Source organism: Chroicocephalus ridibundus, chromosome 5 (assembly GCF_963924245.1).
Source record: "Chroicocephalus ridibundus chromosome 5, bChrRid1.1, whole genome shotgun sequence".
NCBI lineage: Eukaryota > Metazoa > Chordata > Aves > Charadriiformes > Laridae > Chroicocephalus > Chroicocephalus ridibundus.
This window is the reverse complement of record NC_086288.1, coordinates 67,200,960-67,228,762: the sequence shown is the minus strand read 5'-3', so window position 1 is coordinate 67,228,762 and position 27,803 is coordinate 67,200,960. Positions and strand designations below refer to the sequence as shown.

The following is a 27,803-nucleotide window of genomic DNA, read 5'->3' as shown; positions in this document are numbered from 1 at the left end:
CTGGACAAAGGAGTCAGGCAGCATTACAATGGGATTTCTATCTGAAAAAATCTTGATGGAGAAAATACCCCAAATACACTGCTACTAGTGGTTCACAGAATCAACAAATGAAGTCTGTTTTTCAAAAGATTTCTCTGCTCTGTCTCCTCTTTCCACTCCATCCATCACCACCAGTCTAGCTCTTCTCCTTTCCCCTCAATTCCAGCAGGCACTAGACAAGAGACGGCAAATAATGTGACTAATGGGAAGCTGCGCTGCGCAGCCAGCTTTGCAGCAGATGAATTCTGCCCTTTTCCAGCGAAGGCAATAAGCTGGGTTTCTCTCCACTAACTAGCTGCCATTTGTGAGGACTGACGTTATCTTTGAGACTTCTGCCTACCCTCACATTAAGATAAAAAAGGCCCATGGGTTTTAAAGCTACCAGGGAAGTGGCAGATGCAGAACACAACTGCATGCACTTGGTCCCTTTAGGAAACCAAACTAAAAGCAAACGATCTGTCTGCACTACTGAAATTTGCAGGCAGCACTATAAACCAACCCAAACGGCCTCCATAGATACACTGAAAACGGTTCAAACGGTACAAAATGGGACTGAAGGAAGAATAACCTGTTTCGTATGTTTCTTTAACACAAACTGAGTGTAGATTAAAGCATTAGAACCAGTAAACACTGGCAAAACTGTAGAGATGGGGAAAAATACGTGGTTTTCTCCTCACTGCTATGTTTTTAGTGAACACCACTTTGTTTCTCAGAAAATGAAGTCACTGCCATCAACATTTTAGATATGAATTAATGCACAAGTATGTGCACATATGCACAAAAATATGACATGTAAATAAACAGAAAAATCAACAAACAATATAGACATCTCAACGTATACAGATATTAAAAAAATAAGTATAATGACATTTCAAAGAATAGTAAAAATACTAGTTTATTCACATGTCAGAAAGGTTCAAAATAATAAAAGAGGTTTAGAGATAAGTGATGAAAATTATTAAGTATGTGCAAGAAAATGGGTGCAATTGCCTTGTGTTTAGAGAAGACAATAAAAGGAAGAAAAATAATACATAATGCCTCTGACTATAAATTACTATAAAATGCATTAACCCAAGAATAATGTCAAGGAAATGAAAAGCCAATGTTTGACTGATCAAAGCACAACTCTGCAATCATAGATGAAGCGTATGGAATTTACTCTGGCAAATCACCAGTAAGTTCCACTACTGTTCAAAACCAGTGAAGGCATTTATTCTGCTACCAGAACAGACAAGTCTCCAGTAGTTAGATTAACTTAAAAAAAAAAAAAAGGTAAAATGCAGCCAAATGGTAAGCTAATTGTCTACTTTGAGACAGGACACCGGACTTGCTATACTGCACAATAAACCCATGATCTCAAGGTATTTTTTTTGGTAATAATATAATTAGAAGCTCTGTTGCAATTTCAAGTCATCTTTAGGCTAAGGTAGTCAATTGTTTAGGTCATACACATTGGAAAAGACAAAGTATGTCTCCCCTTGGACAAATTTTGCATTTTTAAACAAACCTTAATTTTGCAAATTCCTTGCTGCATCAAGATGGCTTCCTGCATTGCAGTTTTTAAATAAAATGTTTCAAAGTAGTTTTAAAAATATTTTTTCAACAACTTGGTTGTTTACACTGCTATCTCCAAGCTAGCTAACATTTTATTGTATACGGAGACCAGAACACAACTTACTAAAATAATAATATCCCAGCTTTTATGCCAGCTTCCATAATTTTACATTATACTTTGTAAGGAGTAAAATATTTCTGTCTTCGAAGTTAGTAAGACAAGAACCTCAGCTGCAGAGAACAGAGTTTGTTGAAAAGAACGATGCTGAAAATGTTCTCAGAAAAAGCAAGCAATGGTAAAAATAAGGACACTCTTCCAAAGGCTGGGAAGAGCATAAATAAAAGGAGGAAGCCATAGATGGCAACAGAGACAGCTAAAAATTCATAGTGTATCATAATTTAAGGTAAGAAAAGATAATGGAAAGACGACAAAAGTGACTCTGGAGAGACTGAAGAGCACATAAGGCTACAAATGCATGTGACATTCAGGCCTAGTCATTTACTCTATGCTAGAGAAAAGAATTATAACAATAGCCATAAGTACAGCCTTGCAATCAAAAGACACAGGTTCAAGCAAACACAAATGTATCTGCATTAACCTTAATCTAACAGGCGTGAGTAACAACAGGCACGAGAAGCTGGAGCGCAGACTCCAGCGCTACCTATGCTAGCCCAATAAATACACAGCCTGCTAAGCCAATACCACTGCATCTTTACTTGTTTCTAATTTTGAAAAAAAAAATAACGTAGACATGTTTCTTTGCAGCTAGACCTTTGACTATTGCACTGATGTTTCCTGTCTTACTTCTAATAGATGTTTGGATTTTGCGCAGTAGACTCTTATACCCACACAGATGTCACCAGTAACACGTGTTCTGTCTGGAAAACATCACTATTTAGACTACCTCACAATACATCTACATAGCAGTGTGATCAAAAAGTGCAGTAGTACAAAAACATACCTGACTGAGCTTTAACATACTCAAAGCATGTGACAATCACTGCAAATACATGATCTTTCATGCAAGCCCATTCCATACAAATAAATAGCTGGAATCTCCTGTGGCTTTGCAAAGTCTATGCTGAAGCCTCTTGTTATCTTCATTACAATATCTACTGTTCAGAATTACTAGATTAAGTCTGCCTCATATATGCTATATAATTGTGGTGTACCAACTCTTTTCAAGTGTGCATAACTCAAGTGAAGATGTAATAGGCACAGAGGAAAATGAAAGAATTTTAGCAGTAGCATGGGAGAAAAGAAACAAGAAGGCTAGAGATTTTCCCCCTGTAAAACAACTTGGCTTTCAACAGAGTTTCTTATTTTTATATAATTCATCCACATATCTAGCAAAAAAATGCTCTTTTTAGAGTTTTTCAGTTAATTTCAAGTATCATACTATACTACCATGACACAATTAGGGAATCAATCAACGGTCCTTATTTGACAGTGTGCATTATTTTGTGATGGGAGACATACAGAAATAGACAGCACAAGTGGGGCTCCTAAAAAACTTACAGCCTCAAAGGCCAGTAAGACTGAGGTGAGAGAAAAGATATATCAAAGGTTTCTGCAGATTGAAAAACTGTTGAGGGGGGCAGACTTGGATTGGAAGTTACAACGTAGTAACTCCGAGACTGTTCATACAGAGCAATACTGCAGAGTAGCTACCATCTGGTACATTCAGACCTCATCTTAAAATCAATTACAGACATCTTGCTAAACTGTTCCAGATTAGGACACATGTGATGAATTCTGAAATACTGCTTATATTTAATGTTCAAATATAAATATACATTTTATATTATATTTGACTACATTTCTGTACTTAAATCTACAACAGAGTAATTCCAATATTTTAATGCATGCCCGGGTGAAACGAACCAGATCCAATACTCTGCATACTAGGTATGCTCTAGGTATTTTTAGCTTGATATCCACTGTGTCTTCAAGGTCTGCCGATTGCTGCTAAGGCACCCACAAAAAGTTAAGAAAAACAGATCTATTGCTAACAGGCTTAAATTTGCTATACAGGAAACTGCACAGCTGTTGGAAAACTTTAAGAAGTGTACAAAATGATGACCATTGCCTCAGGAATGCAGGAGAGTTAACAAACAGCAGCAGTAGAGGAAACATAGGACATGAAAACCAGCAAAAGGATTCAAACCTTGCAGTCCCGGTAAACACCCACTCAAGCTAATGCTGGTTACAAACACCACATGAGAGCATGAAGTGAACAGCATTACAGCCAACCAGCTCAGATACCTGAAGCCAAATGATCTGTTTGCATCTCAGATTCAGCCTTTGTCAAAGATATGGTACTAAACTTGGAATTTGCTTATCTCTTATGCCACCAAGCTCTATACTACTAACAAATGAATTCTACAGCAGCTCTCCTCTAAACAAATCATGTAATGATCTAAAGCTTTCATAATGACAAAGACCTGATCGAAATGCATTTCTGCCCTGTGCTATATGACATGGCAAAGAGGAAGGATGGTTGATACACACAAAGCAATAAAGCTGCTTCTGCTACTTCGTGCTTTTAGAGCTTGTAACTGGGCAATAAGTTACAGAGGAGCAAAGTAGCAAGATAACTCCAAAGCTTCTATAAAAAGTTTTAAAAACGCAGTTTTTCATGTACATGATTTGTTTCTAATAGATGTAAAAGTTTTCATATAGGAAAAAACCCCTTTGAAAACTACACAGACAAAGGTGTTGTTTTGTGTTTTTTCCCCCTCAACTCAATAGATAAGCTATATTTTAGACTAACAAAAGAAGATAATTTAATTAAGTTCTTAACACCAGAAAAATTCCAGATGTTAGGCAAACATATGCAGTCCGCCCAACAGTTTATACATTCTTAATAAAGGGAGTGAACAAAACATGCTTTAAGTACAGTTTCCCCATGAGAATAGAGATACAGATAACAAGGCAAAGCAAGTTCTTACATTACCATTTGTTAAGTATTAAATTGTACCAACACAGAATTCAAAATTTATCTAAAATATTTATTTTAAAGCATGAAAGTAAAACACTAGCAAGAATTACAAGACAATAAAGGAATTACAAATAACTCCAGATGCTACAGATGATAAAGCACAGAATTAAAAAGATACTTCAAATTTACTAAGTTCAAATCCTACATGCATTACCTGTAGTACACAACTCTGCCTGAAAAAAACCCAAACACATTCCTATTTCTCACCCTCCCTAAATAAGTATCTGTAGTTCTCCAATTCTACAAAGTTACAAATTAGTTTTGTTATATGTAAATTCTTCTCCTAGAATTAAGAACAAAGTTGTAGTACTTTCAATCTACACATTTCTCTTTTAAAATTACATGGTTTTTTTCTATACTGATTGCTTTGCTATGGCAAGAATGTCCTGTTTGGGGTAATGTTGTACGTAAACATTTCCCATCAGCAGTAGATGTTGCTGAAACAGAAGGTGGTGTTACCTTCTACCTATAATACACTATATCATGTGTATTACCCAGTGACACAGCTATTTAAGAATTCATACCTGAATACCACTTAAAATAGGACCTCTTCAGAGATACGTTATGTATAGCTATAGAGTTGTTGCAGCACGGTAAGACTGCTGTTATGAAGCATCCGTATGCAGGATTTCCTTTCCCTGTAATTCTGGTACTTTTGTCATTCAGTGATAAAAGCAAATACACTGTGTTGACTCCTGAGCATTTTTTACCCTCCGTCCTTTCCTTTAACCTTTAAAGGTTATATAAACCATAAACAGTTAGTGTTTATATTATGGACTACTTTACCCTTGCACTAAATTAATTCTTCTCCTAGGGAATGCAAAACACTGAAACTGCTCTAACTAGATTGATCTGTCCTTAATAGGCTTTATTAAACAGTGTACCCTTTTAAATAGTCATACTTTCTAAAATGACATATCACCACGAAGTCATCTTAAAAGTGAGAAAGCAAACATCATAAATTTACTTGAAATGGTAAGCTTAACTATTATGCACTACATGCGCTATAAAGCAGGAAAAATACTTTCAGTGAAGAATGGATGATTTACACGGTGAAGGGAAATAAAATAATTAAACTGATGCTTAATAAGAAAGATTATTAACTTGCCTAATTTAAAACAACTGGTAAACACCTTTCATTTAAGAACAAATTTTACAGTTTCATCTTTAGTACTCATATGTACGAGAACACCAAAGCATCTTTATAGACACCATAAAACCATTTTTCTTTTTAAGATAGATACACAGTTTAAGACACCTGAACAGAAAACTGCAACCACTTTAAAGCACAAATTGGTTGGCTTTCAATAGATGAAATATTTTTTTTCCTTCAGGTCGCATATGCACTAGAGAAAAAAAAAAAATCTTTGTTTTATAGTCTAAAGTATTTTTTACAGTTTCATCTCCCTTGTCTACAGAAACATGTAGAAACATTAGATAAGAGTCACAAGAATCTTACATTTTCATAGTTTTCTATTAACTGGCATGAGACTAATTCTGAGCATAACTAAACAATCAGTGTAACTTCAAAATAATTTAGAAAGCATCCTGTAACATTACCATGTAACGGACATTACCTTGTTATTAGCAGCATGTACTCAGTATACTATTTAAAACACAACTGAGTGCATCCACATTTGTGCTTTATTTATTCAAGTTGTCTAAAGTTGCCTTTTAAAAAGGTCCTAGTAAACACAAAGAACCCAGATTATAAATCATTTTCTGTTTCTGATGCACAGCAGCTGCAAGGTTTCTGAAGCATTTTAATCTAGAGTAAAGGCTAGCCTATATATGCATATGATCTATAAACATGAAATGAAAACACATTGCTCACAATAGGAAAGTAATAATTAACCTGCACGAACTGCTGTCCGATTCATTTTCTTCTTCACTTGCTCTATCATCTGTTTCTTGTCTGTCAAGCCAACGTGCACCTCCACAATCTTCCGCTGAGAATTCAAATGTAGGAATTTCTGAGGTGGATGCCATTGGCCAAAGAGGTGAATTCTGGAAATCCTGTTGGCTGGACCTTCTGTAACCAACTGATGTTAAAGGTAGGTTACCTGAATCTAAAAACTTTGTGCCACCAGTTGTAGTTGTTACATTTTGCCCTCTATTCCAGAAGTCTCCCTGGTGGTTTTCAATTGCAGAATTAGGGGCTGACGCCTGATGACCAAACCACCTCCATCTGATTTTTAAAATCTGCTTCACGTCAAACTCTTTACGAGAACCAGACATCCTTAGTGAAAGCCAGTGATCGTCTAGGCAACAGGGTAAGAAGCAGCACACATAAAAGAAGATTTGTGCACCCAACCAAGACAAGAGAAACACATGCTCTGCCTGCCTGTGGCAAGCAGATTTTCTACAGAAGGAGGGGAGAAAGCATTGCATTCACATAAAAAAAGGCTTCTTTAACGGTATGTCATTTGAATATAAACAAAAGGCAATAGACGGTGAAAAATCCCGAGATAAAAAGAGGAGGTGAAACAATCGCCTCAATCAGAAAAAATGCTAATCAGTTTACCCTAAAAGCTCCAAGGCTGTTTCTGTTGCTCTCCTCCGACCATTAGCTTTCAAAAACACCAAGCAGTATTCATTAAAGCCCTTTCAAGAGCTGAATACCACCCCCTTTTCTTAAACCACAAATGACAGAGAACATACTGCATCTTCGACTCTATGCTTCTTGTTCTGTTAACTCTTGCTACTACAGAGGGGGAAAAAACCTGCAAAAAGCAAATTAAATTATTCCTGCACTGGTAAAGAATAAGTTTACCGGGAAGATTTAAAACCAATCCAGAGATAACTGATTATGCTGGGGAGAAACTGAACTGTAAATAATTCTTTTTGCCATTACAGGACATGCACTAACTTAAAAAGGACAAGAACAGCCTGGAAGGCTCAAGGGACTAGTAGTGGGTTATAAAGCCTTTCATCTTGATGTGCTTTGATTCAAATCTAGGTCTGCAGTAACTGAAAATTCCTGTCTGAAATCAGCTAATGGTTTCCCTTCACTTAGGCATCGCTAAAAGAGAAAGCAAGAAAAAACTAACTGGTCACTATCCAAGACACCAGAAACACCCCCTGCAAAACAAAAAAAAGACGACTTCTCAAAAGGCTTCTTTCTAATCATACACCATCAGCTCTTCTAGATCAGGTTAAAAATACTGTGATGGAACAGTAAGAGAGAGATATGCATACTTTTGAGACAGAATTCCCTCTAAATAGGTAATATAATTTATTAAAATATCCAACAAAAGTTTTTACTTGAATGAGGAAGAAAAAGCCAAAAGGACAAAACAGACAATGACCAATTTATATTTCCTATAAAACCAGCCTATTTCCTCTATGACATATGGAGTTAGTTAGGTATAAAATGCTGAGACTCATTCCAATCACATGCAAATAGTAGTAACAATTTTCGAACAACAAAGAGGCACTGGATTTTACCAGTACTTGATAAACAGATGTACATTTTCAATCTTCACAGTTCAGTTAGTCTGTTCAACTTCCAGGATACACATGCAACAAATTGGTCAGAAGTGCTCCTTTTCTACCTACAGTTTTCATCAAAAGTGAAAGTCGCTATCTCTCAGATTAACATTATGAGCTACAAAATATGTGATACTGTAATTAGGATACCTGCAGTGTCCTTTAAATGGGTTATATGCAGAGTCCATATGAAAACTTAAACAGCGCCCAATTTTACCACCCAAAAAACGAACGCTCCGTTTCATACTCAATGCCAGGAGTAAATCATGCTATTTTATTGGGAACCACAGCGCTGAACGGGCTAGTTTTAACCTGGAAAGCTCACCCATCATTGCTCAGAACACAGTTATTTATGAAAAGTGCTTCTCACAAATGCTAGCAATGCTCATTTCTATAGAAACAGCATTCCAGCTGTCTCTACAAAGAGATGCTGCTTTTCAGAACATGTACCTTGCCAGCATCCTGGCCTACCAGAAGCTATACACCAAGGCCTTTGCAGCATGTCCAGAACACAGTTAAAGATACTTTGAAGGTGAGATGATTAAGTAGGTAAACACACAAAGTTGTTACCATCTTTGCTGGGGGTTTCATTTAAAGACAGACAAATGGGGAAATATTTAAGAAGGATAATGATATAATATATCAGCATAAAAATTGTACGGATGTTTAACAAAAATTATATGACACGCAGACCCTACTCATCTTGTACACGTACAGCTAATTGTTAAAAGCTTAACTGCAGTATTCAAACACCATCATTTGTGTAACTACAAGTTGGGTGACACTACTGTACAGCTTAAGAAGTAATAACAAAACAGCATCTTTTTATTTATCTTTTCCTTACGTTTTGTGTTGGTGTCAGGTGTTCATCAAGGGTGGGGAAGCAGGACAAGCGACTGGTGTATTTGTTAACATTCATCACAGCAGTAGTATTTTAATTACCCACTTAACTATGAAAAGTAAGCTTTAAATACTTTTATTTCTGCTGGTACGGTAAATCCATTATACATTAAGGACTGACCTGGATTCTCTTTCTTGTATAACAGACTCATTTAAAATTCAAACTGTCCCAGTATAAGTCTACTTGGCATAAAACAATGGCAGATTTGCCGATTCTAGTGCTTTTTCAGCACTTTCTCATGACTTAGTGGGAAATACAGCCTAATTACTGCTTTTCTTCAGCTGTGAAGCTGTGGGCTCACAGAGATTAGAAAACAAAATGTGCTGTAGTTTTAAGAGACCAAAGTACAAAACTACTTCCTATTTTCTTTCCTTTTTTTAGATTATACAAACTCCTGCTCCTCTATACACTCTCCCAAATTACAGTTCTAAGATAGACTGCATAAGTATCTAAAATATTTCTGTTTCATATCAATTAGATACAAGTTAGTATTACAAATGACAAGATGAGACAAGTGCCACTTAATTCTTCAGTTTAAATTGACAACATTGCTCGGAAATAATCGAGGGCCTCTTCTTGCTCTGGACAATCTTTACTATGAATAACGCGATAACTTTTATTAGGTCCCCTGCTGGGAGTTAACAGACTTTTGAGGAGAGGAGATCTCAAACTGTCAGGACTTCCACTTACTAGGACCACCCAAACCTCATCTTTGACATCTCGCATGGGAATTGGTGCTCACACATCCAAATGCCCATCCCCAGTCTATGGCCTCCCATCATATGTCTTTCTAATGCACTAACACATTTCTGAGAAAGCCTCTAAAAAGGTAAGCTGAACGGTACCATCTGAGTCAAACAAGGTATACACAGACTTTGCAAGGATTCTGAAATACTTTTTAATTTACTAAGGCAAAAGTTTTCATCTAATGAAAAAGAAGAGTGCTTATACCCATTTTTTCCGACCTTTGTCACTGTTGCAGCTGAATAACCATTTTCTATTTTGTGATGAATTGTAACATTTTTAATACAGGTACACTGTCCTCTTTGGGAACATAATTCTGTTTACATTAATGAGGTTGCGTAAGCTTACTGTGAACACAATTTTGAGAACTCTGATTCTGACTGATCAGATTGATATTCCTAATAGTGGAGCACCTGAGCATTTAAGTACATAATTTCTTTCATATGAGCAGCTCCACAAAGTAATCAATTCCTGCAGTTAGCAGTGGAGGTCAGTTTCCCAGATTCTGCCTTGTGAACAAAAGGAAAACATTTAAATGTATACTGTATGTTAAATCTGCAATTGAGCAAATCGGTAACACCGAGAACATAGCATGACAGCTTTATAAATTGCTCTTTCCAAGATCTTCAGTACAGTTTATATCCACAGAGATATAAAAATCTTTTTTACTTGCCAAAAACTTTACTACACTGATATTCTTTGATATTATATACGTTTATTTATACAAATGTTAAAGGAAGGTAAACTCTAAACATTATTACATACATCACTGGGAAATATGGAAAAACATATTATTTAAATAATCAGGTCTAAGTGCTTTTATTCATTATGACTTTTCCTTTTCACTAGGAAGTTAGTTACATTTTCAAATAAATATATTTACGGAATACTTTTCTGAGGCACTTTTAAGATTTGAATCTGAACACCACTTTTCATGGTAACATTTTTCCTATCATTGCTGTATTTTGGCTTCAAAAAAACTATCATCACCCAACTTCAGGGCAACTCATATAATATTTTAAAGGAATTTAGTCTGTCGAATGGATTTAAACTTACCCATTTTTAAATTTATGATCTAGGGGCATAAAGGCTCAGCTAGTCCTTAGAAGATATTAATGATCTCTTTAAGTGCCAATTAAGAATGAAAATGTCAAAATAATTAGATAAAGTCTTTGTTTTGACTGCAAGAGTTGTTTCTCTCCTCAAAAATACTTCGCTGCTTAACAAAAGCATTAAATACAAAAAGATCTATTTTAGATATAACTAGACTCATTAAGATGTGATGAAGTAATGTATTGTTGCCAATGTTTAGAGATCCTAGATATGTATTCTAAAGCATAAGAAAGGTTCGCTGACCGTAAGATGTTCATCAATTAATCAAATACTTACAGCATTAAAAGGCAATAAAAATTTAACATTTTTTAAAAAGGGATTTTTAAACTTTAAAATATTAATTTGAGGCATTAAAATAACTGTTCAAAGAAAACTGCTATAGGCAAACCCCGAACTCCAGTTCTGCTTATAACTATGCTTATCTTAAAAGATACATTAAATGTTTACTTTCTTTTTTCCTACCTATTATTGTGTTCCAGCCCCAAAATTACAGAAATAGCTCAACAAAGACTACAGGAAAATAGCTATGTTTGTGCTCTGTGATTCTATAAACCAATAATCACTTCCTATCCCAAAGTTTTTTGTAAGTGGAAACACTTCTGGTTCATGGTTATGTGAAAAGCCCCTTACAGCAGCAACAGCAAAGCTCATCCAGGTGAAAAAGAGGAAAACGCCCTACAGTTACTGACTGTATGTACTTAAATTCATTGTTCTGACTGGCAGAAATGAGCTGCAGCCAAATTACTGGCACCACATCGCAACTTTCTGCCACTTCGCATTGCACATTTCCCTTGAGAGGTGCAAGCCATATGTTTAGAAACACTGACTTTAGAGCACTCAGCTTAACGGTAGCATGAAAAGACCTGTACAGAGCAACAGCCTGGTTTGCTGTTTATTTTATTCAGATGAGGGGAAAAAAAATTAAAAAAATTTCCACACGTAGGAGAAGACTACACTGTCAGATCCTAGAGTTTTTTAGCTCAGGCATCATACTGGCTCACACAGAACAACGGTTGCGATCCAAGACATTTACATTTCTTTAACATTAAAACATTATCATTGATTTTTGTCTATCCAAGTAATACTCAAGCACTATCAGGAACTACACCATCTACAAGTACAACTGTAATGCAGAGCTATTCCAGAATATACAGTGCAGCAAGCTTCCTGAAGCTTATTCACCCTTAAAAGTTTGCACTCCAAGTCCATCAGGTCAGCTGTTGTTTTTCAGTTAAAACTCATTTATAATATAAATTGGGCAACACTGTGAAAGGCCAGTCCCCCAAATCACAAAACCAGTTTTCTGTACCAAAAGGCTCAAGTAGCCACACAAAGATTAAGACAAGCACAAGGTTCCTAGTTCATACACTCCAGGAATATTGGTACCACCAATTCTAATGAAAACAAGGTACAGTCATCAATCTAGAGACAGTAATACTCCAACACAAATCATCTCTAGAAATGTCACTGTTAAGGAAGAGTGGTGACAAAAACACTGTTCTGCAGATACTCAAAGATGTCTTGCTGAAAGTAAAGCCATTCTGTAGAACCAGTTTAGGAAGGTATTGCCTAATAAAGCTACAAAAGGCCATATAGCACAGGTTGAAGGATTGCAGCAAATCCAAACAAAATAACACAGAGGTAGTTTCCTTTTATGAAGATAATATAAGCACAACAGACAAGGTCACCTTTGTAGGCAGATTTGCAAACCGAAGAAGATATTTTTACATTTTTCCATGACAGCGGCAGCTTTATTTCACCAGGAGGCATTCAGTTTTCCTCAAAACCCCACAGAAAAAATGGGTAAAAAACAACAATACCAACATTGTCAACGGCAGAGTGGATGCTTGTTTGGTAAAAAATTACAGGTACTTACAGTTCTAGATGAGGTCCCATATAGAAAACTACCAGATTATGACACAGTAAAACAACAGTGAAGTAGTAAATTTGTAAGTGATTAGGTAATACAAGATAGTGCTCTATGCCAGACTCTACAAACAGGCAAGAGAAATACACAGAGGTCCATGGGCAAAACGTTTACACTGTATTTAAATGTCAAGCTACACAATGCCACAGCTACTGAAGCAAAGTATTTCAAGATAGAGACACCAGCATTCTGAGTGAATGATTTAACACCAAACGGCACCTCAAGAGACTCATTATTTCTATCTCAATGAGGACCCCTGCTTAATTAGTAGCTTCAGTAAACACCCTCCTGCCCCCGAACTGAGACTTTCAGCTGCATAAGGGATAATATATGAGGATATCATATTTTATTACAAATTTATAAAACAAATGGTTTGACCTCAACTGGAATTCCTTGCGTATAATTGACCATTGCAACTCAAAAATAGTGTTGCAGAATACAGGTCTCTCAGAAAGGCAACACAAGTGATTGAAGTATAAAACCAACAATCATCACGCTAAAAGGCAGAATGCTTGTAAGAATCGTATCAATGTTTACAAGTAACACATTAACGGTTATGAGAACCATATTAATGTCTCATTAATATGAAAACCAAAACTTTTATTTAGTTTAAAGAATTAATGTTACATCTACACAAGACACACATTTATGACATCTTAGGAACCCAGCTGTGCATAGCATCACAAACAGAACTTCTCATAAAAATCCTGGCAATAAAGAGAACCCTACCACTGAATGCCCACCTGGAGTTGAATCTCACATGGGACATCCAAGGCAACAAGAAGGGCTTCTCAGGTACACAGGTGACAAAAGGAAGACTAAGCAAAATGTGGGCCTGCTGCTGAATGGGGAGGGCCCTGGTGACACAGGACATGGAAAAGGCTTAAGTATGGAATGCCCTCTGAGTCAGCCTTTACTAGCAAGATCGGCCTTCAGAACCTCATGAAGTTCAACAAAGGGAAGTAACAAAATCTTGCACCAGGGGAGGAACAACCCCATGTGCCACTATGTGCTGAGGACCACCCAGCTGGAAAGAAGCTTTGCAGAAAAGGACCTGAGGGTCATCAAGTTGAACATGAGCCACCAATCTGCCCTTGCAGCAAAGAAGGATATTGGTATCCTGGGCTGCATTAGGAGGAGTGTTGCCAGCAAGTTGAGGCAGGTGATCCTTCCCCTCTACTCCAGTAGGGAGTGAGAGGCCACACCTGGAATGCTGTGTCCGGTTCTGGGCTCCTCAGTACGAGGGAAAGAGTCCAGGAAAGGGCCCCTAAGATGATGAAGGCCCTGGAGCATCTCTCACAGGAGGAAAGTCTGAGTGAGCTGGGCCTGTTTATCCTAGAGAAAGCTCAGGAGGGTCTCATCAATGTGAGCAAATATCTGAAGAGATGGAGCCAGGCTCTTTTCAGGGCCATCCAGTGACAGGACAAGAAGCAACAAACAGGCAACAACAAAACCACAAGAGGTTCCACCAACACATAAGGAAACATCTTTTCAGTGTGAGGACGACCAAGTACAGGTTGTCCGGGAAGGTTGTGGAGTCAACACCCTTGGAGATACTCCAAAGCTGCCTGGACGTGGTTCTGGGCATCCCGCTTTTGGTGACCCCACGTGAGCAGAGAGGGCTGGATCAGATCACCTCCAGAGGTCCCATCCAATCTCAACCATTCTGTGATTCTGTGAAATGTTGATCTGTTTGTAAGGTGGCAAAAGAGAAATCAAGTATCTATTTGATGATCATCTACTTATTTCACAAACTTACGCTCCTTCCTTAAACTGACTTTACAGGAATGGCTGCTGTGACAAGTAAAGACTTCTTTTAATTAATAATAATAATCTGCATTTATCATACAAGTAATATGAAAACAACGTAACCTATCAAATGAGCATCCTAATTCCATTTGTGCACTCACATCGATTAAGTGCCTTTATGCCATCAGAGCCTTAAAAGTAACAGCTGGATAGAAAGAGACGATTTTGGTAAACTCAAGGTTAGACAGATAAAAAAGAAAACAATTTGATCTACTGCCAGTTTGTGGTTATGATCCTTACAAGTACAGAAGATGACTGTCAAGCATGGTAACTAGACGTACAGGAGGAAAGAATTTCAATGCATCAGTTCCACGCCACTGAAAGAAAATGTTGCTCCACCATAACAGGTTATTCTCATCCCCCCGCTAAATGAAATATTTCTTTCATCTTTTATACATATAAACAAAAGTAATAAGTGCCCTACATTTTAAAGAAATACTTTAGAAGCATTTTGTTAGAACATCATCAAAAGGATACTGTACATGCACATGTTCTCCCCCCTCCACTATGGTATTAAGGTTTTTTTATGCGAACTCTAAATATATATGATTTACTTTAATACAACAGTATGGTACAGAACAGCTTTTTTCCAATTCAGCTTGCCGGGGATGATTGCTCCTTATACAATTCATTGACCACAGATGAAGCAATGACTACGCAAGAAATGCCACACAAAGAAATTATCTCTATTTCTTAACGAAATATATGTATTATCGTAAAGATTTTTAAAAGAGCATTTTAAGTGTTCATACTCTGATTAAGGACTTGTGAGATGAATCATCAACAATCATTACTAAAAATCCTGTTTATAATTAGACACACTAGTAGCTGAGAGATATACATTACTAGAAAGTATTGTAGAATAGAAAACCCAACTCTTTCATCTTCTTTCTCTGTAGTAAGTGACATTTAGAGCAGTAACTGTAAATCTGAAATTAAGCACTGAAATGAGAGATCAATACTAGACAGCTGTATTCATAATCAGTCCCAGCAATGTTTAAATTGGATCATACATATATTTGTTTATAAATACACAATAAAATGCCTTGTATTACTTGCTTTAATTACAAGCATCGTATCTTGATGCTAGGTTTTTTGTGTTACAATAAGCCTCATGAAGTCGTAAAAGCAACATGATTAAATTAGAGATGTTAATTAAAGCTTTCCATTGATTTTACCAGTGATTTGGCTCAAGGAAGTATTATTAGGAAAAAAACATGTAGAACAAGTCACAGTACATTTAATTATCCCCTTCACTCTAAACCAAAACTAGTCCTCTGCCTTGAGTCAGTGTTGCTTAAAATAATACGTATCTGAAGCACATAAGGAAAAAATATCCTTTAATTCTGTATTCGGATATTATTAACTCCCAGATTAAACTACGTATCAAGTCACCATGTATTTATAAATATAATCAGAAAACTGGTTTCATAGGCTCACCATTCTGTCTCTGCAGTTTCATGCAGAAGTAATCTCAGGTTGCCCACTATTATTTATTTTACAAGCTCTTCTAACAATAACTCCATATGCTTCATCTCACGTAGTCTCCCTCACCCACATGCACGCATATCCCTCCCTACTAAGCACCAGGACAGGCAGGATAAGGGCATCCTTTGTCATATTCAGACCCAGAAGCAGAACAAGCTCATCACCTGGCAGTAGTACTACTTATTCGGCCTTCCCTACCTACCCATATATTTTCAAAACCTTTCAGGAATTTAAACACAATAAGGGCTCCATTCTGTCAGAGTTTGACTGAAATTGGCAAGTAGACAGAAATGTTATTAATGGAGGAACCAACAAAACAAAAGACATAAATCCAACTCGTCTAGGGAACTTGCAGACTCACAAGCTGCATATCTTTTGCTTCTGAGCATGCAAAACTGCCTTAGCTTGGACGGCTATGTATTACCTAAGCCTAGGATTTAGAAACAAAATAGAACAGAATCACCACACTGTCTGACTGACAGATTGTTCAAACACAACTATGAGATCCTTCCCTTCCACTATTGTGTAAAACTGAAGTGACCTTGAGAAAGAAGGCAACAATGACAGAAATCCAGACCACCTATAAAACCTTTAAGTCATTAAAGTACTTGCAGAATTAACTGTTCAGTTATCCTAAGAGGCACATGGATACCCATCTGAGCTGCCTCACCCCTGTTTTTAAAGGAATCCTAAAACATTTCCTATTCTGCACAGAGAGTAAGATGTAGACAACAGCAATATAAATAAACTGCCAGGAGGAATACAGGATACTAATCCAAACTGTTGGCACTCCCAGGCGCATGAGGTATTAAAATAGTGTGCCCAAAAAAGAGAAAACTCTTGAACTCAGATGGCTAAACTGTCAGAAGGAGAAGGCATAATTGAGAAAAAACTTTAATTATTCACTTACCAACTGGTTTGTTTTTTTTTTCTTTTTGTCCTTTCAACTCTGGCTAAATCTTAAGGGACATACAAAGTAAACATATTGTACTACTGCACGTAGATCTCATGAGATTTAGATGGTCTGTCCATCTACCCTCCCCATTAGCTCAAAGCTCTAAGAATTACTAATTTAGTTTTCAGTATTTATAAAAAGTACTCTCATTCATTGAGCTTGCAAGTTTTCAAACAATAATGTTTGAATATCTACTGAAGCTATCAATCTGTTTTAAGTACAATTGTTCTTTGGTCAAAACAGTCAATTTCTTATGCAAAGGTGCAATTTAAATTTGTATTCGTAACTGAAAAAAATATCTATCAAGAAGTGAGAGGAGGTACAAAAGAGTGAAGTTTGATTACTTATCACTTGATCTGCCCACATATTTATAAACTCACAGATTAATTTTTGTTAAGTACTTTTATTTCCTTGGAAAATAATTCCAAGTTTAAAATGCTATGGTTCTTGGTGAAGAGCTTGCCAAGCCTTATCAAGTTATGATAACATCATTAAATGCTCTGCTTTTTAATGCTTTAATTATTCTTTGAATGCACAAGCTTGTGATTACATTTACATCCAAAATACCATTTCTCTTACTGCATGTACAAGAGCAAGATTTAAACTTTGATTTCATCTTTGGCAAGGACCAAGCAATCATTTAATATTCAAAAGTACTTCTTTTTAGAATATTACAGTATATTTTAGAATACCTACCAGAAAAATGCATATGGATATAATGAATAATCAACATAGAATGCTTTACTTATCTGGAAGGCAACTGCCAGGGTAATAGCTTATTTGTGCAAAAATCAACACAAAATGTCTACTCTGGTAACAAGTAAGAACTTGCTTGCAAACAATCCAATCACCACAACCGCTTATAAAAACCTCATCTTCCTGTGAGCTTCTCCTATGTCTCCTCACCACATATGCACTACTTGTAAACATTTAATTAATTTGGTACTTCAGCCATGTTACTATTTGTATTCTTTACAGCTCAGACTAGCAAACCTCTCTGGGCTTGACTCTTGTCTTATTGTACACTACGAATATGTTCCATATTACATAGCCAGGTGCTGTGAATATTTCATCTCTTCTACAGTTATACTTTATCCTGATTTTGACAAGTTCTGTTGGCTCTGAAATTGAGGGTACAGGATGTGTAAGAATGGTGTGTACTTTTTTTTTTTTTAAATAATGAGCGATACTATTTCCACCCAAATCAACTCAAATCTCTACTAGGCAGATTATATCATTATCTTGCCTATATAGCCCATATCAAAATGTTATCAGTATTTCCTCTCACAGCTTCATAATACGCTACAGAAAGAAGGGGAGGTGGAAGAGGTGGAAGACACATCAGAAAAAATGCTAGAATTTAAAAAATAACGTAGAAGAGGTTTGAGATTACGTAGTTTTCTCCTTTTTCTGGTTCTGAATAGCCATGATTGCATGATAGCTTAGCATGCTTTGAAATAGATTTTTGAGAGCAGGATGGTATAAAGACCTGACCACAAGTTTTTCTTTTCTCTCTTTCTTTTCCTTCATTGCTCTTTCCCTTTTATGACAACGTAGACAGAAAATGGATTCAAGAGTGCCAGGGGGAAAAAAAAAAAAAAAAAAAAAAGAAAAAAAAGGAGTGCTTAGAAAGTTAAATTGCTTATAGTTTGATAGGCTGCAAGATCTTTCTATTCAAAGTCAATATTAAAAATGTGTAAACAGTTCCTGCAGGTGAGAATATGGCCGCCAATAAGCAACACTGAAAATGAAAGGGTTAAAAACCATAAGCAGATCACACTACCACACTCTCACTTATTCTGAAAAAACTGTGTGAAACATGGAGGGAAGAATAGGAGATACGTTCTGCTCCATCTAAGTCTAGCTTTTAAAATATATTGTTTATTAATTAAACTGGTTAAAAAAAGATGAAGAGAGAACTTCAGGGAAACTGGCAGGAAGCAGATAGAACAGAAATAGTTTAAAAATAGAATCATTTCAATCAACAGAAAACTCGAAACTGCAAAATTTAATTATTTTTTATGTTTTGTATTTAGCTTTTCAGAAGATTGTCTTTTTTTTTTTTTTCTTTTCTTTTTCGGTAATTGCTATTAATACAGCATTTCAGAAGTTGTACCTCAGATACTAGTGAGTAAAGAAGTGTTTCCTGCAGACCCTCTCTCCTTACAGGTCTGAGTTCTAATCAGAACCGAGACTGGAGGGGAGGAATTTCTTTTCAACCAAACACAGACTACTGTAATCACAAAACAGAGAGTGATGAAAGAAATAATTACTGTTCTGGCCTCATAATACCCAGCGTTTCACAAAATGAATTAATATTTCATTTAATGTTGTTCTTTCCAATGCTACAGGTGTAACGCTTTGCCAAGGTGAGAATTGCTTTATTGTTGCAGACACAAAGCCTATCTATCAGAACAAAAAGCCTTTAATTACAACTCACAGGAAATAATTAAGGAAAGACTATCAGAAACAGGTCTGAAAACATTAAGATGTCCACAGCAATGGTTAGGTACTTAGGGTTTCATTTTTGTTTTTAGGTAAGACACATTTTGCTCCTCCTCTCCCCCGTATAAAATCCAGTAAGAGTAGGCATTAGAAACACCTTACATTTTCAAGATGTTTTTCAAAGGCTTAAAAGGCTGTAATTATGCAAAACACTTGGGTTTTTTAAAACTGTAAGGGGTGACATTTCTCAAAATTAAAAAGGTGTTTATCCCTTAAGTAGGAAAGCACTTAGAATATATCTAAAAAGATGTCCAGAACAACTGATATACCCTTTCAAGAAAAAAAAAAAACAAAACCAAAACCACCAAACCATATCACCACTGAACATATAATACAGGACCATAGGAGTTTTCACAAAATAAAAGTAGAATGCTTATTTAAGTGTCAATTTCTTAAATTGGAAAGCATTACAAATTTTAAGCAAGTTAGTTGAATTCTTCTGCCAAAAGCAGAAGAGATGAAGCCAGTGCTCTACCTTAAATTTCACTGTTTTACAAAAACATCTTGTACAGTTTTTTAAACAGTTTTCCATTAAGTCTGAAAATCTGACTGATGCCCTTAGAAGAATACAATTTACAAATCAAAAATTCTTCCTCAAAGTATGTCCTGTTGTTATGGAAGACATTAGGATTTTTAACATCAGTTGCACTTAGAATTGCCAGAAGAGGTAATTAATGGGCAAAGTATTCCTCTGAACAGATTGAAATCAATATCCCTCTCAACTTTACAGAAATTTGTCCTCTGGAAAAATGCCAGCATAGTCCATAAGACATAATTATTAATCATCAGCCCTGCTTGATAATTAGTCATTCTACCTTGCAGTGAGATGGGAATATGGATTTCTCCCATAGTGATCCACCTTTTCAGCTCCTTCTCTTTGGTGTACGTTTTGGTATTTGTTTCAAATTCTTTTTAACTTCCATGACCACTAGAGAAAAAGATGCAGGCCCAGTCTAAAAATTCTGATAATCTGGAGGAGGTCAGCTATTTTGGGAAGTGGAGCTACCATATCTTGAACTACTGCAAAATAGTGAAAACAAAGTCTGTTCTTAAAGTAATATCTGAGGAACCTTCGCAGTTCTAATAATTTTTAAAGCTCAAGAAAGCGTTGATGTCATCTATGGTGGAAGATACCAACAAGGATATACACTGCCTCAGAAAGGAAAGACATGGAAAAAGGAAAAGAAAGGAAATGGGGAAAAAAAAAAAAAGAAAAGGCCTGACTCAAGGTCAATCCTTTACAACCATAAATTAAATAAAGCATACTATTTCCCAGAAAATATGGCAGTCAAGAAGGATTGGTCTCCCCAGTTGCTTAATTCCATACATACATGTCTCAATGATAACCACTTTCTGGTTATCACTGCTGTTAACAGGTTGTCTGGGAAAGAGTTCTAAACAGACATGGGAGAGGATAAATCAAATGGTGTCAATATCTCTGTAGACAGAGCTGAATCTCAAGGCACCTCAGGAAAGATTGACTGACACCTGAACTCTCAAGAACTTTGTCACCACCACTAATGAAAATTATGTCTCAAGAGTTGTGTACTTCTAGACTAGAAGCATCTCAGCAGACAGCCATGAAGGACACTGATCTGGTGCTCAGCTGTCGCTCTGGACTAAGTTTATTTGAAATAGGCTTTCTGTTATTCCAGCATGGAGAACTGCAACATTCCTCTAGAGTTCTTGCTCCTGGAAAGCTAGTCAAAGGTTACAGCCTGCAAAAATACAGTTAATAACACAATATACTATGCCAAAAATTTTATCAAGAACCAGAGAGGTAAAAAATATACAACAGAACAAATTAAAGCATCTACTGTTAAACATTTTAGGTATATGGTAGGTTGCCAGTGATGTAACAGACGATGACATGAACAGCGTGGAAGACCGTCTCTCTTCCGTGTTTGTAACATGAATGAATTCTGGACAATAAAGGAGCATGTTTCTTTATCAATATTCCCAAAACAGAGATATCTCACAGTCAAGAAAGCAGATTTTTTTTCATTTTAGTCAAACCTAGCATTCCTAAAATAAATTGGACTGCACTATTTTTTCAGCAGGATTTTACTTTACAGAGAGTCCAGATAAAGCTAGATTCTTGCATGTATTCATGTTTTCAACATTCTCTTTATTCTTTTGCTTTGTGTAAATGTCAAAGCTATTCCTTTTGAAAATTACTTTAGCTTAGAACAGTCTTACTACTTTCCTGCTAAAAAAAAATAAAATATGAAAGAAAGTGAACGCCAGTCAGTATTACTGGTGTAATGAGATTTGACTGTGCAGTTGGTGGGCCTCTATTCATAAGCAGTTCTCTAAAGCAGTATTTTCTCTTACAGATTCAGTATCAACTTTTCCTGGTTTTCCTATAATGATTAAAAGATTCAAAGTTAGGAGTTTCTCATGCATTTTTAAAAGATTAAAATTGAACTTTAGAGTAATACTGACAGCCTTCTATAAAATATGCTTTGATAAAGAGCAGAAGCGATGAACTCAAATAAAAACGTTCCAAACACTATGATGTAAAGTCCACAAAGCAAAGTCAATTTCCGCTTTGTGTATGCTCACCTGAAGGAAACCCTTACATGATGTATAACACAAAAAAGATGAAATTTCAGGTGTAAGAGAGACCCAATACCTTTGTGGGCTAGAATCACATTCCTGGTAGCATAACTTACTGATAGAACTGAGTAAATACAATAATTACCTGTAACACAGGAACGATCCCTAGGTGTTCAAAGAATCATGTAGTTCCATTTGTCTTCCTCTTTCCAAAAGAGTGAGGTAGCAGCAAAAATCTAGAGGTAGAAAAATTATAGTGGAAACAAATAAGAATCAGCCATTGGGGAAAAAAAAAATATAAATCATGAAAGCAGACTGCCTAATCTATTCAAATAGAACTTCCTGCCATTTGTCCTTTGATTCCCAAACTTTCTGAGAGGAAGGCGATAACATGAAGTCACTGCACAACTGTCACCTAAGTTCCTTCCACAACTTCAAGTTACATACACATTAACAAAGACTCCAAAGAAAGAGGGGGAATTAATATGAATACATAAATATTAATATTAATATTGATTACATAAACTCTCAAGAAACATTGACAGTATCTCTTTTTTTTTTAAATTAAATAACCTCAGTGCATTTTCACCCCTATCTTTGGCTATCTGTAATTCCATGAAGGAAAGAGCAGTCAAGAACTGCTCTGCCACATGAAATGCTTAAACTGAACACTGTTGCTAAAGAGTAACATTGACTGTATTGGTGAATAAAGCCAAGTACATGCTTCAATAAATGGATTCTATAAATGGATTTTTTTCTTCTATAAAAATTCACACTTACTGTTACAGTAACTAACAGTAACAACCCTTTCCAATTTACAAGCCACTAAAAATTTTCCCGCCAAAGTAAGACCTCTACTTGGAAAACCTAGCCTGCTGAAATAGTATGTGTCTACTTTTGTCTCGGCACCAAATAAATTGACTATAGGCACTTTAAAGTGAAAGAAAACAGCCCCATAGAACACTTGCCTACATAATGTGATACCTGATATTTGACCTCTCATGGTCTGATCTCTTCTACTAGCTGCAAGAACCTTCTAGCTGCCTGAATAGTAATATCACCTCATTCTTGCATCTGGAGCACATAAAAAACAACCATATTGGAGGGATGAGGTTAAGGCCAATACAGCCAATTAATACATGTATTTATGGGCAGCAGTTGCTTTGTTGGTAATGTTGAATTATAAAAAAAAGCAGACGGTGGATAGTTAGGTTTGTAGTTAATACATTTCCCCTACTTAGTAATATTGCTATAAAAAAAGGCAATTTAATTGATAGGGCAGGAGGCGAACTGTCCCACTGTAAGAGTTTTGTAATGAGATGTAAAATAACACTGTAATTTCTTAAGAGCTGTAGAAACTTTAATTATTGGGTCGTGTTACGTCTGATTAGGTAAATCTTCTTTACCACATCATGAAACACTGAATTACATCAACAAAAACACAAAACACCAACACAACCAAAGAACAATTGTTTTTAAAAGCACAGGTGATACAAAAAGTCCAGAGAGTTGGAACAAGCTCATCAATATGAACTGTCATTGTTAGCAACAGTTTGCAACTACTGTTTGACCATAATGGTCTAGTGGAAGATTTTTTCATCTTCAAATTCTTTTTTTTTTTTTTAATTTGTGGCCACTGCATTTCTATGACACACAATGTGTTAAAATCTACTGCCACAGAGTAACCATGCTGGCTTTGGTAGTGGACCTGCCCATCCACAGGACATACATAAGGGACGGTTCAATGAAGCTGACACACGGCAGAGGAAAACGCTATCCAACTCAGATTAGGGTTGTTATTATTATTTTGGTTCTATCCTGCTTTATGCTCCTTAGCATTGTTCAGCAAGTGGAAAACAGGAAAAACATAAGATGGGAACACAATCTCCTCTATCAGGAACGATGAAGTTCAAGAACAACGCGTTTTTGTTTTGGGGTTTGGTTGGTTCTTTTTTTAAATATTTGTCCACATATGCCTCTGAAAATTCTCATGCAAAAATACCTTCAGGAGAAATGATCAGAGATCATTTCTGACAAAATTAATGACCTGCTCATGAAAACACATCTTGTGATCTGTTTTTAAAAAGGATCCATCCCCACAACACAGTTTGTCTAGATACAAAAGCTACACCGACATAAGTTCAAATTTTTATTCCTATTTATGCTCCTAAGAAGACTTGAGTGATAGTTTTTACCTGAAAATAAGACTGCATTCGGAGTTCAGCTTATGTATCATTTCATAATTAACTTTTAAGTAAAAGAAACCAACAAACCCAAGCCTCCCCTTTTCCACTGTTCTGACATTACTGGCTAAAAACTGACAGTACTGCTGAAAGAGCCTGGCGAGGAGCCACGGATGGCTTGACTTCAGCGGGACTGCTCAGCCCCGTCATTGCTCCCGCAGCCAAACGAGCCCGAGTTCAAAGCCCAAAGCCACAAAAAGGCTTTAAGGAAAAACACGAACCCATAATATATATAAACAGCAGTTGTTTGATGTTCAACACTTATACTTTGGGTTGTTGTTGTCCCCCCCCTCCTCCCCGCGCGCGTAACACCACCACTCCCCGTTTCGGTGACTCGGTTAGTCGTTGCTCTGTTCCGTCTCAAAAAAAAAATAAAAAAATAGTTTTTTCATTATTTCATACTATGATCGTGAAGGTTAAGAGACGAACAAACGGGCAGATACCTGAAAGCCCAGTGTGTTAAGTGCACTTTTACCGGCTCTCCGCTCTGAAAGCTTTGAAGCGAGCTGCCCACGGGGACGCAGGACACCCCACACACACCTCCCGCAGGCGGGACACGGGTGTCCGTGCCCCCCCCCCCTCCCCACCGGAGGACGCCGGACACCCCTCCCAGCTCCGTGCCCCCCCGCCCTGTCCCGCCTCAGGCCGCCGCCTCTCCGCCCGGGTGCCAGCCCCGTCCTCAGCCCGGCGGTGCTGCCACGGCGGCGGGCCGCGGGCTCCCGCCTCAGCCCGGGGACCGTTACCGCCCCCCCTCCCCGGGGACGCTGCTCGGGGCAGCAGCCGCCCGCCGCTTCTCACAGCCGGCGGGCAGGCGGAGGGGAGGCGGGAGCCCGCCCCCGGCTAGCCCTCCCTCTCCTCCTCCTCCTCCTGGGTTTCTCCTCCCCTCCCGGCAGCCCCGGGCCCCCTCCTCTCGCCGCCCGGTCCCGGCCGCCCCTCTCACCTCGCACCGTCCGGCAAGGGGGCGGGGAAAGAAAAACAAACGGCACAGGGAGGCCTCGGCACCCCCCCCGCCCTGTCCCGCTCCGCCCCGGCGGCAGCCAGCGCTCCCCGCTCTGCCGGGGGAGGCGGCGGGTGAGCCTTCCCCGCCGCTAACGGGTCCCCGCGGGCCCCGCTCCCGGCCCGGCCCCTCCCCGCCGCGCTCCGGCGGCGCCGGCCCTGGGGGCGGCCGCGCAGGCGGGGGGCGGGGGAAGAAGAGCCAGGGGCGGGGCGGGGCCGCTCCCCTCAGGCGGCGGAGCCTCACGGCGGGGCAGCGAACGTCCCCTTCTGAGGAGATTCTCTTCGTTAACCCCGTAAAAGGCCTTCATCCCGCCCCTGAGTACCGTCGACCGTCTTCTGCACCCACAAAGCTAAGCGTTTCCGTAGCTTCCCGCTCCCCCATTTCAGTGAAATAAATCTGCGGGGACACACAAGGCGGCCGTTGACCTCCCCTCAGGCACCTGGCACGGTGTGGCGCTGAGGCAGCCGGTGCTCGCCAGGCAAACAGGCTCCAGCCCTTGCCGGCCTCGCTAGGCAACGCCTTACCGGTGACCTCGGCCAGCCACAGGTAGAATAATTTTCCACATTAATTGACTGTGTGACAAGTCAGGTGTGCCTCCGACTGATAAAACTGATGCAAGGGCGCCCGAGATCATTGCTGAGGCGTGGTGGTACAAGTTTGATGCTGTAATGATGTAGTGCTTTCTTTGCCTAATTCTGTAAGGAAATGTGGCCTATGTGGCTGCGCGCTTCATCTGCCTGACACTTCTCAGCCAGTCTGACTTTAAATGTGAAATTTAACTACATTTGATCAAAGAGTAGGGTTTTCAAAGGTTCTCATTTTTCCGGCTGTGTAAAAATTGTTAGCTAGGTGGAGGGAAGCGTTTCACCAAGAAGGAAAACCGAGGTCAGGCCGCACACATGCATGTAATTCAGTTAGTTTACACGCACACAGCTGCCTAAGGATAATAGTGTCCAGAGCGTAGGGTGTCCCTGGGCCATCTGTGGACAGATTATGCATGGGCCTCCTGAACTCAGAAACTAGACTAAAATGTACCATCACAATAGCCCTAAAATAAATATGCCCCATGTGCTTACTGCAGAGTTCTTGGAAACCTCCTATAGGATCTGAAACTCAACACATTCCACAGGCTGTTGTTATATGAGGCTGAAGGTGGGTCCGATCCTGTAGGGCAATTTCTGTTCTGACCTTGAGCACTGCCAACAATGATGAAAGTCTGAACATATCAGAATGGCACAGATACACATATTACTTGACAAAATCCTCCCGTTATTTTCCAGTATTCTCTCCATTCCCTCTGGGCAGAAACCTTGGGTGAACATCAGGCAACCTTGAAAACAGGAAAATATAAATAACTGATATAGAAGATACTTGAGGGGCAATGCAGTCGCTCAAAAAGTAGAGCTAATTTGCTAACCGATGACAAATATAGATGACAAATAAAGGTGTATTTTACTTTTTAAGTTCATACCTATGTTTTTTTGTGTGTCCCATTGCTTCTGTTGTACTATACTGTCAAAAAAATCAGTTCATTTTGCTTTAGTTTTGTTGCATAAAAGTGCTACATTTAAAATATCATATTACCAAATTTATATTCACTACAGCTCCATCAAGTCTTTCTATAGAATGAGTACTATGTTTGCTTCCACCGGGCTTACTCATCTTCTCAGATAACTGGATGACAAGAAGGGCATTTCAACTTTGTAGGACATTTCCCATTCTGACTGCAACAGCATTGCTTCATTTGGGTAGTACTCAATATTTAATGGGTTGTGGGAAAAATACTACATCAGAAGAGAGCTTTCTGAATTAATTAAATGCTTTATACTGTATATACTCTGTATTTGAGTCAAATTGTTTGTTTTAACATATGCATTATGCATTAGTCAGCGTTCTTTTATTCAGAACATTTCAGAGATGTTCTTTGCAGTCTCATCTGTAAGAAGAATTTATGGAGTATCGTGGTGGTTGTCAGAATGAAAGACTTCACTTTTTGAACTGGAAAGTTTAGCTGAAAAAATGTGACTACAGTGTATAGAAATAGTAGTGGCTCTATCCAGTCTTTTTGTGATGTAAAGGGTGGTAGCATACACACTGAAGACACCCTACAGATTGCCAACACATCTATTGTCTTTTAAGAATACAGCAGCAATGATAATACGATCATCTCACACTCAGTTCATTGTACTTAGTACATCACTTATTTGCCAGATCAGAAACTTTAGGTTGTAATGATCAAATAAATAGTCCATCAAAGTCTTAGAGATTCTGTAGTACAAAAAAATTGCCTTCCCACCAGCTCCAATGCATATGTATATAAATAAAACAATAAAATCTCCGTATCTGACTCATGTGGTTCTGACTCATTTTTATAATGAGAGTCTGACTAATTTTTTAAAAATCTTCTTGGCCAAACGAGAACAAAATTCCTTCACAAAAATGATTCATTTACTGTTTAGAAGGTATATGAAAGTGGCC

General features: G+C 37.9%; 2 protein-coding genes across 7 annotated transcripts in view; one reads left to right on the top strand and one right to left on the bottom strand.

Annotated features, from left to right (window-relative positions):
- KLHL5 (kelch like family member 5) overlaps window positions 1–25,511 on the bottom strand; it is a 62,120-nt gene extending 36,609 nt beyond the window's left edge. For 2 of the 6 annotated variants that reach the window (XM_063335900.1, XM_063335901.1), the window contains exons 1-2: window positions 25,269–25,511; window positions 22,231–22,321 (exon numbers count right to left, since the gene is read on the bottom strand). Coding sequence is in view for 2 of the 6 variants with exons in the window: in XM_063335898.1 (XP_063191968.1) it covers window positions 6,451–6,986 (536 nt within the window). In the remaining 4 variants the exon portion in view is untranslated. Of the gene's footprint in view, window positions 1–6,450; window positions 7,073–22,230; window positions 22,322–24,771; window positions 24,877–25,268 lie in introns of those variants that run through there. The other 4 variants (XM_063335902.1, XM_063335903.1, XM_063335898.1 and 1 more) reach the window with 3 other exon arrangements.
- The window catches only part of RPL9 (ribosomal protein L9), a 219,691-nt gene that overhangs the window by 159,454 nt on the left and 32,434 nt on the right, over window positions 1–27,803 (top strand). The window lies entirely within an intron of this gene.